The sequence below is a fragment of the Mirounga angustirostris genome, unplaced genomic scaffold (assembly GCF_029215605.1).
Source record: "Mirounga angustirostris isolate CCGP_5_RB_7025 unplaced genomic scaffold, mMirAng1.0.hap1 SCAF_11, whole genome shotgun sequence".
Taxonomy (NCBI): domain Eukaryota; kingdom Metazoa; phylum Chordata; class Mammalia; order Carnivora; family Phocidae; genus Mirounga; species Mirounga angustirostris.
In genome coordinates, this window is record NW_026991719.1 from 93,719,378 (window position 1) to 93,729,943 (window position 10,566).

At 39.7% G+C, this 10,566-nt stretch overlaps 1 protein-coding gene across 2 annotated transcripts in view; it reads right to left on the minus strand.

Moving 5' to 3' along the window:
- LRCH2 (leucine rich repeats and calponin homology domain containing 2) overlaps nt 1-9,145 on the minus strand; it is a 99,782-nt gene extending 90,637 nt beyond the window's left edge. For both annotated transcript variants that reach the window (XM_045881732.2, XM_045881736.2), the window contains exon 1: nt 8,782-9,145. In XM_045881732.2, the coding sequence (XP_045737688.1) occupies nt 8,782-9,130 (349 nt within the window). In that variant the 5' untranslated portion in view covers nt 9,131-9,145. The remainder of the gene's footprint in view (nt 1-8,781) is intronic.
- Between the last annotated feature and the right edge of the window lie 1,421 nt (nt 9,146-10,566).

A 10,566-nucleotide genomic window follows, 5' to 3' on the forward strand; every position in this document is an offset into this window, starting at 1 on the left:
TCTGAAAGCTATTCAAAGAGCTATGACCAACAGGCCTTAGTTCCTAACTAGTTATAAAAGGGAAGGGAAGGGAAGAGTGGAGAATCATTCCTAAGTTTCTGGTCTGAGTGACCAGGGGGCCTAGGATCAATAACAAAGGCTGATTTTTTTTAAACATATTTTGAGTTTGAAGACACTCTGGGATGTCACTATGCATACAATTTCCTCCCTTCATGGGTAATTATAAAATCTGATCCTCTCCCTTACCTCCAATCTCCTTTATAAAGCCCTCTCTGCTGTTCTACCAACGCAATCAAATGTCATCTCTTCCTCTTTGAACCTGCATTGCACTTTAATTTCACTTATGACATTTATCTTACTCTAGCCCAGTGATTCTCAGTCTTGGCACCACTGACATTTTGGAACAGATAAGTCTTTGTTGTGTGTGGCAGTCCTTCCTGTGCACTGTAGGATGCTTTGCAGCATCCCAGGCCCCTCTTACCCGCTAGATGTCAGCAGCATTCCCAAGTTGTGGCAATCAAAACATCTCCAGACATTACCAAATATCCCCTGGGGCAAATCTTCCCTCATTGAGAACAATTGATCTAGCTTATATAATAGATAGGTGAGTACAGATAAGTGAGTACTTGTTTTATACCACTATGAAATCATAAATCCCTTAAGGCAGCAACTTTACAACCTTGTCCTTTTACATAAAATAGATAAGTCCATTCTTACATATTAAGGCAGGTTAAGGAAAAAGTTACCTATGTCGATTTACTATTTTTAACTTATAAATATCTTCAAAAGTACTTGATTTTCCATTGACACAGACATCCCCAACCAATTAGCTCAAAGTATTAAGGATTTACATATTGTAATTACTTTTTTAAGAGAGGAAGATTTCTAGGCTGCACATTCTAGAGTCTCTTTGGGGTATAATCATTTAACAAAGTGATTTTTGGGTGAAAGCCAAATTCATAAATGTTCTAGAATTGGTTAGTCTCCGTAGAGTTCAAATAAAAGTTTATGCTGCAGTTATTTTATTTCCGTCTTTGGTCACCTTAAATCCCTAATATTATACATAAAATTCTACTGAAAAAGATTGAAGTAATTAATTTAAAAGTGACAAAAATCTGTCACAAATCATAAAAGAGTAGAGAGAATTAGCAACGTCCACAAATAGGATAAGACTTACTTCCCTATTTGGAAAAAACAGCTTTTCTTTAAAATTTTTCATATCAAAACATACCTTAGAAAATAGCCATTGTTTAATTATCCATTAGTACATTGACTGACAGTCTGTAAGTGGAATACTATCAATTTATAATTTATTTGAAACAGGAGAAATGTAAAGATTAAAATTTAAAACTTGGCCATTAGCAGACTTGAGTGCACTAGTTTTAAGTGAGACTAAACATAAACTTAGATTATTGTTATAAAACTGACTTGTACAGTTTCCTCTTATTACCTTAAATGGTTCCCTGGAGTGGAAGGTGTTCCTTTCCATAAAAGGGAAGCAGACAAAACTTTCTTTTTTTTTATTGAGATTTATTTATCTATTTGTCAGAGAGAAAGAGAGAGCGTGCGTGCACAAATGGGGGAGTGGCAGGCAGAGGGAGAAGCAGGCTCACCACTAAGCAAGGAGCCCTACGTGGGACTCAATCCAAGGACCCTGGGATCATGACCTGAGCCGAAGGCAGAGGCTTCACCGACTGAGCCACCCAGGCGTCCCAGACAAAACTTTCTGAAACTTTTCAGAGTATTACAAGGCTTCAAGAAGTACCCCCAACACAACCAAAGTGTAACGAGAAAGAGAAAACCAAGATTTCCCCTCTTGGTCATGATGAAAATCTCTGTAGAATGAGGGTGCGCATCACACAGTTTAAGTATGCCTTAGAGTGGGCTGCTGGGGTGGGCTAGGAGAATGACATGCCCTTCTGCAAAGTTTCAGAGTGCCTTGGAAATTAAACAAATACCACCTTCCAGGGAATCAATAAGCTGTAAGTCTTCAATCATTTGTATTTGTGAAAAATATTTTTATTTGTGAAAAGTGTTCCTAGCTTCATCTCTTATTTTGTCAATAAGGTTCTGGATCTTGTCCAGCTTTATGTTTTTGGTGACAAATAAGTGCTTCAGAGTTTGTATTACAAATAATCTAAATTGTGTAAGACTGATGAATCACAGACCTGTACCTCTGAAACAAATAATACATTATATGTTAAAAAAAAAAAGAAGAAGAAGAAGATAGTAGGGAAGGGAAAAATGAAGGGGGGGAAATCGGAGGGAGAGATGAACCATGAGAGACAATAGACTCTGAAAAACAAACTGAGGGTTCTAGAGGGGAGGGGGGTGGGAGGATGGGTTAGCCCGGTGATGGGTACTAAGGAGGGCACGTATTGAATGGAGCACTGGGTATTATACACAAACAATGAATCATGGAACACTACATCAAAAACTAATGATGTAATGTGATGACTAACATAACATAATAAAATTAAATTAAAAAAAAACCAAATAGGGGCACCTGGGTGGCTCAGTCGTTAAGCATCTGCCTTCAGCTGAGGTCATGATCCCAGGGTCCTGGGATGGAGCCCCACATCGGGCTCCCTGCTCAGCAGGAAGCCTGCTTCTCCCTCTCCCACTCCCCCTGCTTGTGTTCCTTCTCTCACTCTGTCTCTGTCAAATAAATAAATAAAATCTTTTAAAAAAATAAAAAATAATTTTAAAAAAATAATCTAAATCAAGATATTAAATTTTAAACTTTAAGCAGTGTGCCTATAAGCCCAATTCTAAAATATCCCAATCAGCCACTTCTGTTCTTTTACCTGTCATGTAGTATATATATTTTTTTTCATAAAAGATATGTTCATATTTTCCAAAGCTACTAACTTAGCTGCTTACCACACAGTCCTAATTCTGTACTGTAGCTTATTCTCCATATTGGTTCCTTAAAGCATTATGCTCTATTGAGTACCTTTTTCTATGCTCATCAACTTTTTCTCCAATGACACTGCCTCATTTATTTAAGATTAAAATTTAAGACATTAATGTCCCCAAACATCTACCTTCACTTTTACCTTAGTAAAAGTCAGGTTACTTCTCCCTTCCATGGCTAACAGCTCCCCACCCTGTTCTTGCTTCCCTTGCCTTCAAATGAAGGTCCTCTCTACTCCTCTTGGATTTGAACACTGAGCTCTCCACATGTTCCCTCCTCTCAGCCTCTCAGTATGTTTGTGAAAATACAGAGTAAACCTTCGGTTAACATCTGCCCTTAACACACGTTATCATTCTCAACTCTGTATTCATACAATTTCTCTTCTGAAATTCTGCAACTTTCCCTCCTACCTAATCATAACTTGATCCCATACTGACCGTTTACCTCAAGATTCAGCAAATACCTAACTTTAAAGGAAGCTTTCTCAAACTAACTTAACTAACCCCAATAAAATTAAACCTTATGCCATAGCTTCACATCACTTACTTGTACATTTTATAAATGTATACAATTTTGAATATTGTTATATAATTCTTTTTTTTAACTGTTTTAGTAATTTTTTAAAGTTTATTTTTTTAGTAATCTTTACACCCAATATGGGGCTCAAACTCACGACCCTGAGATTAAGAGTCGCATGCTCTTGGGGTGCCTGGGTGGCTCCATCCATTAAGCATCCGACTCTTGATTTGGCTCAGATCATGATCTCAGGGTGGTGGGATCGAGCCCTGCGCCAGGTTCCATGCTCAGCAAGGAGTCTGCTTGAGATTCTCTCTCTCTCCAGCGTGCTCTCTCTCTCTCTCTAAAATAAATCTTTTTTAAAAAAGTCACATGCTCTTTCCAACTGAGCCAGCCAGGCACACCTATAATTCTTTTCTAATTGTTACACATATTCCTGTACATATTCAGCTATTTAATAGACTCTTCAAGGACAATAACCAAGTCCCTTTCTTTTCTATTGGCTATAATCATGTTTCCAAAGTTGGAGTTCAATAAACGCTTGCTTAATGAATCTATTGTAAAACCATCAGAAAGAGAGGCATGAAGACTACATACACAACACAAAACACACTGCACACAAAGCAAAAATTATATAACATATTAAGTTAAATAAGCATTTATTTTTCAGAATACATAATCTATTTATTAGCATAGTGTGTAGTTTAATAATACCTTTATTATATAGACAGACTGCATTACAATGGAAATAACACTGGAATAGTGAGTGCTAGAGTAAAAAAACCTAGGCTCTGACCCCCACTCTGCCATACACTAGCCATTTAAATTTGGGCAAATCACTTAACCTCTCACAACAATGAGTAATTACTATGTACTGTGTCAAACTCACAGGGTTATTATTAGGATACAATAGCATAATATACATGAAAGTGCTTAAAAATTTATAAAGAGCTGTAATACTTTAATGATGAACATACCCTCCAATTTAAGATAACATTTTATTTTAAAATGTGAACTTACAAAAGAAAGAAATTAAGGGGCAACGATTTATACTGTAGAAGAATTCATCACTAAATAAAATAAATCACTGTGAGGTCCAGCAACTCAAATTCAATCTAGAGCAATTAAAATATGAGTCAACTGTCAAAAATGTGCTTCACATTCGATTTTTTAGGGAGAAATTTATTACACAAAGCAAGGTAGATATTTGAATCAGTCCAAAAAATCACAATCACAAGTTCATTCCATTGAATGTACTAAAAGGGCCTTCACCTCACGACATAATCAGATGCTGCAAAGTTTATCTGGCTCCATTTTACAACCTGATAAAATGCACCATGCCCCACAGTTGAAGGGGTGAACCAGCACATGTAGGAAATACTAGAGTTGACTCCAGGTTTACAGGAAAACATGTGATTAACCAGGACACAGCACCATCTGATGCATGTAAGAATTCCTAAATCTGTTTCACAGACCTATTGTTTATGGAATAAAGAGGTATGAAGAAGCAGAGGGAGCAGCTGCAAGTAGGCTGAGACTTATTTGTAGCGTTGGTGACAAAGTCAAATATGAAAGTTTCAGGATCTGTTTGAGTGGCTATTAGAATCATTTTCAAGCTCTCTCAGGTCAACAAATTATCACAGTATCCAGACAGACTAAAATGTTCTAGGCAATTTCCCTTTGCCCTGCCAAGTCTACCTATAGACCATCTAAGACAAGACATTACAACAAGAGTCAGCTACTTTCCTGACATGGATCACGAACTTTCTCATCCCTGTTCTTATGTCTTTATATAGAGGATTTTAATCAAGAAGAATCTGGAAGGCAGATATATTCAAAAAGGTCATGAGCACAAACCACCAATTGAAGATTCAAATAAATTAGCAAACTCTCCCTTTTAAATATTAATCTCCTGAAAAGGCTGCCATAATTAGCTTCAAGCTACATCCCAGCAAAAGAAGGGGAGTGAGCTGAAGAGGGGAAAAGAAACGAGGAGAGCAGGAGGGCACAGGCAGGTGAAGATCACACACCAGAAATGCAAAAAAAGGTAAAAAGACACCAAAGACAAACTTCACCAACAGCTACCAACCATCCATCTTCCCTCAGAGCAAGACTATTAATAGAGAAAACAAGATTTTGCTGCTACATGTTTTGGGGGCACTATTTTCTTAATGCCAAGTTATCCAACAGTATCAAATGTAAACCAGGGTTATGCATGGTAACTGAAGAAACTATAGCTTCCTGGCAATTTGCTATTCACTATAGACATGATCTAATGAAAAAAAGTCTCTGCTTCACCAAGTCTGTTAAAAAGAATATTGAACTAGATCTTGAATACATAGTTCCTAGTTTTGGTTTTGACCCTCTTGACAAGTGACTTTAGTCACTAAATTTTTATCAATGTTCGCATTCACCTAAACAGTACTTCTTGAGTACCTAAAAAATGAACTATTTTAGAGTTTCTCAGCCCTGCCTGCATATTAGAATCACCTGGGAAGACTTTCTTAAAAAAAGATTCTCTTGGCCCCTGAGATTCTGATTTAATTGGTCTGGGGTAGGGCCCAGGCAGACGTTTTTAAAAAACACTCCCTTGCGATTTTAACGTGCAGCCCAGGTGAAGAACCCCAGGTCTGTTTTGTCTTATGTATATGTGAGGAACAGCAAAATAACGCAAAAAGCCCTCCCTGCTTCCTTTCAAATCTATCAATTTTCCCTTCTTATCCAATTTAGTTTTACCCCAGATTCTCACCACCTCACACCTAGATTAACAGAATACCTTCCTACCTATTTTCCCTTCCACCAGTCTCTTCCCAACCCAATAAAACATTATATGCTTGCCTAACTCATCAGTTTGGTTCTGAAACATTATCCCACTGAGAGTCATTTTAAGTATAACAATACCAACAAACAGAACTGGTTTCATCAGAGGATACCGTATGTTTACAGATGTGTATGTATGTGTGTGTACGCATATGTATGTATTATCTGAAACATGCTCTATTTTTCTTCAGTTCCAGTGTACCCACCTTCATTTATACATAATGAATACTAGTCTCTTTACATACAAAAATATTGCCCCTAAATTGTTCACGACTGAATTTTGTCAAAAATGAATGGCAAATGAATCACTCACGAATATGTCATTTAAATTTTGAACTGTTTCCACAAGGAAACACACATTCAACTAAAAAAAAAAAGTAAAATGAGGTGGAATCGTCTCAAAAATCCTGTGTTACTGTAGACACTGATAAAGTTTATGACGAAAGAATGCTTAACAAGAATATGGCTCTGCTTTGTGTTAAAGCTTGCCTCAGAAAAAACAAAACAAACAAAACTGAAGGCTTAAAAGCCGTAGGTTATAACCATATAAGATGATATTCAAGTTTATGAAAAATATTATCAAGTACAATATAAGCAATATATAATGAGAAGACTGAACAACTATATGACTTATTCCCTGCCCTTAAGGAGCTCTCCAGCTTCTCAGGGCCAGCATGACACAAACATAAAAAAGAAAATAAAGCCAGCCCTATCAAGTAAGTGGTAAAGGTAGTAAAGTACCGTTAAGAACTCAAAAACAGGAGACTGCTACGGACTAAGGGAGTTAGAGATAGCTTCCTGGAAAAGCTGGGGCTTGAACAAAATTAAATAGATGGAGTAAAGAGAAAAATCCCAAGCATGTGGGTGACCTTCTACAAAGATGAGGCAGAAATTCATTATATATATTTGAGGGACAGGGAGTTAACCTAGTTGGAACAGAGGGTTCTATGTAGGAGTGTTTGGGGTGGTAAGGTTGCAATAATAAACTGGAGCTGTACAGTGAAAGCCCTGAATGCCAGGCCAGGATGCTCAAACTTAGTCCTACAGATATATCCTTTACAGGTTATAAAGCACAATAAGCAAAACAACATATGCTCATAATGATGCAGTATGAAACCATTTTTCCTGAAGCCTTTAAAGAACATACCAAGTCCTATAATATTTTGCCAATATATTCATAAATATGTGAACATATTGTTTAGGAAATCTGTTCAGAGTGAAGGAGTAAAATACTCGAACATGCTTTCCAAAATACAACGTCAGTGATCGATTACGCATTCATAGTTCTTAGGATAATTCCTAAGAGAATAATTGAGTGGAAGGCTTCAATTTTTAGGCTTTCCTCCTCTCCCCACCCTCCTCCCAACACATACCTAAATTTAATATCCAGAAACTGAATGCACTGAAATAGTGTTATTCTGACAATAAGAGGCCTTTATTACTTCTCATTATAGGTGATTCTACTTACTGTACTGTTCCAAAATTACTACACCTATCAAAATAATTTTGTCCATGATTTCTTTCAGCAAAGCAAATATAAAAGATAACAAATGCAAAGATTATGAAAAGCAAAAAACCCTTTCATCAAATGAAAACGTATTTAAAATAATCCGCACTGGTTTATAAGGCAGAGGGGAAAGAGAGTATGTTCATAACAAAAAATGCCATCCACAACAAAGAGTACCAGAGAGTATAGGAAGAACGCTACAATAGCCAATTTCTCAACCAAAATGATAAGCCATTAGCCCACAACTCCCTAAAGAATAGAGTTAATTCTGTTTCTCAAAAATGCCTTCAAATTTTTTGGCTATTTCTGCTATAAAAATTAGGACTCTAACATAACTCAAAACAAGGATCCTTTCCTCTAGTATACCAGACATGTTAGTGATTGATTGATTTCATTTGCCACAGCAACAAATACTAATTTAACCACCACTACCTTCTCAACACCAGGAAGATGAAAAATCTGTCTTTAAACGCATACGTGACCAGAAGGCAAGAATATTCTGGGATGATTAAAACACACACACAAAATAACACATAAAAACCGTGGCAATGCTGCGGCTGCACGATGAAAAGGAATATGCCTTTCCTCCAGGCATGTATGCCTTTAAAGAATATGTGTAGATTGTAATTTTACGTATTGTCTTCCCCCCCCCACCCCCCCTCCGAGAAAGATGAGAACATCCAGGAGAGTTGGAAGAAGTGCATTAAGGACGGTGTCAGTACCTCCCTCCCTACTCCTTACTGGGGAAACTCGCTTTAACAATACTGCTCACCCCTCACATCCCGCCCGGTTTCCATACATCTTTCAGTCAACAACCCTCCCCCCCCCCACTCCCACCACCACCATTCCCTTCTCTCCCCCTCACATTCACGAGACAAGGCTGCTCCGACTTTGTCGGTCTCGCCGCCCCCGCGAACCCGCCCAGACCAGCAGTCCAACAACGCAGCCACGCAGCCACCCACACCCCCCACCTCCTCCTTCGGAGCCCAGCTTCCCCTCCCCCCCCGCCCCGTCCTGTCACCTGCTTGGGTGGTGTCCGTCAGGTCGTAGCCGCTGCCGGGGAAGTCTCGGAGTTTCCTGCCACTGAGGCTCAGGATGCCGGAGTTGCCCGCCTCCTCCAGGGCCCGGTCCAGGCTCCTCACCGTGTGTTGAGGCTGCAGGCTCCCCGGGTTCCACTGCGGCCCGTTGGGGAACGGCTGACCGAAAAGAGTCGGTACCGGGATGGGCACCACCAGGGTCCCGCCGCCGCCGCCGCCTCCCCCTCCGGCTCCGCCACCTCCCCCTCCGGCTGCGCTACCGCCACCGCTACTTCCACCTCCACCACAACCGCCGCCCCCACTGTTAACACCACCTCCCTGACTCGCCGCCATGTTCCTGGGAGAGAGAATAGCCCCCGACAATACTCTCAGCTTGTGCCGCGAGTGTAGGGGGTTCTTAGGACGCATGCGCAGATTGGGGGCGGAGGGGGGGGCGAGGTAGAGGGTGGGAAGGAACCAGGGGGCGGGCTGGGAGGAGGTGTTGGGTAGAGAAGAGACGGTGTTCCAACGTGCAGAACGGTCACTTTAAGAAATGTGTGATCGGAGGAAGGATGCTAAGTCTCGGTTCCGCTGCTTTGGGTACCAAAATCTTGCGAAGCGACACCAGCTTAACTACAGGGCATTTAGCGGTCTGTCCCCAGATCTGTAAATTGCTTCACCTTTCTCGCTCTGCAAAACAAAGGCAAATATATTAGGTAGGGGTGAAAGGGATTCGTTTCAGAATATATTGAAACGGCATTTAGAAGGACTATCAGCCACCTTATTGAAACGCTTACCGCAAATGTCTCAGGAATTGTTTACCAGTGTTGACACGGAGAGAAACGGTGGAGGGTTATTTGGGGAGGGAAACTGGTGCAAAATTGAGTTTTAAGCATATATGAATTTTGCCATAATTTAGAATTCCAAAATAGGAAAATCCTTTTTAAATGTTTTCAAGGAAGCCTCTCGTTTCAGTATGTGTGGGTCTCAGCCAAACTGCTGCCTTCCAAAACTTGGAAAAGTTCTCTGCATTCTGTTCTAGCACTCTTTGAAGTTGTGCCAAGATCTCCAAAATATCTCAGGTTTCTTCTCATCATGTCAGTATGGCTGATGGAAAACTCTTTGATCATTACGCAACCTTAAAGTTTATTTTCGAAATAAAGGTTTTGGTTTTAGGTGGAACTCTGTAAGTTTAACACTGGGGGTAATAAACTAATCAATCTTCTACTTTAGGAGGTCATTTTTAGAACCTGAACCCAACCATTCAGGCCACTGTTAACCCTTCTACCCCCATTCAGAATACTCAAAACTTTTTCACTGATACTAAAGTGACCCCCCCCAAAAAAAGAAAAAAAAACATCAGAATATTTGGGCATATTCAATCATCATCAATTTGAATATCCAATGCATCTCTTTTACATCCATTTCAATTTGAGCAATCTGCCAACAATCTCATTTTCTTAGAGAAATCACAAAAGTTAATTTGCCATTGGCTCTACTTTGGGGAAGAATGCAAGAAAAAAAAATTGTGGCTATCCCTACAGGTTAATTAAAATGATTATGTTGCAAGAAATTACATTTGCCATATGCATGACCCACAGAAGGAACAGAACTGAGAATCAGACTCTACAATGAATTAGCTAGTGAAATCGAAGTATTTAAACCAATTGGTGGGGCACCTGGGTGGCTCAGTCGTTGGGCATCTGCCTTTGGCTCAGGTCCTGATCCCAGGGTCCTGGGATGGAGTCCCACATCGGGCTCCCTGCTCCGCAGGAAGCCTGCTTCTCCCT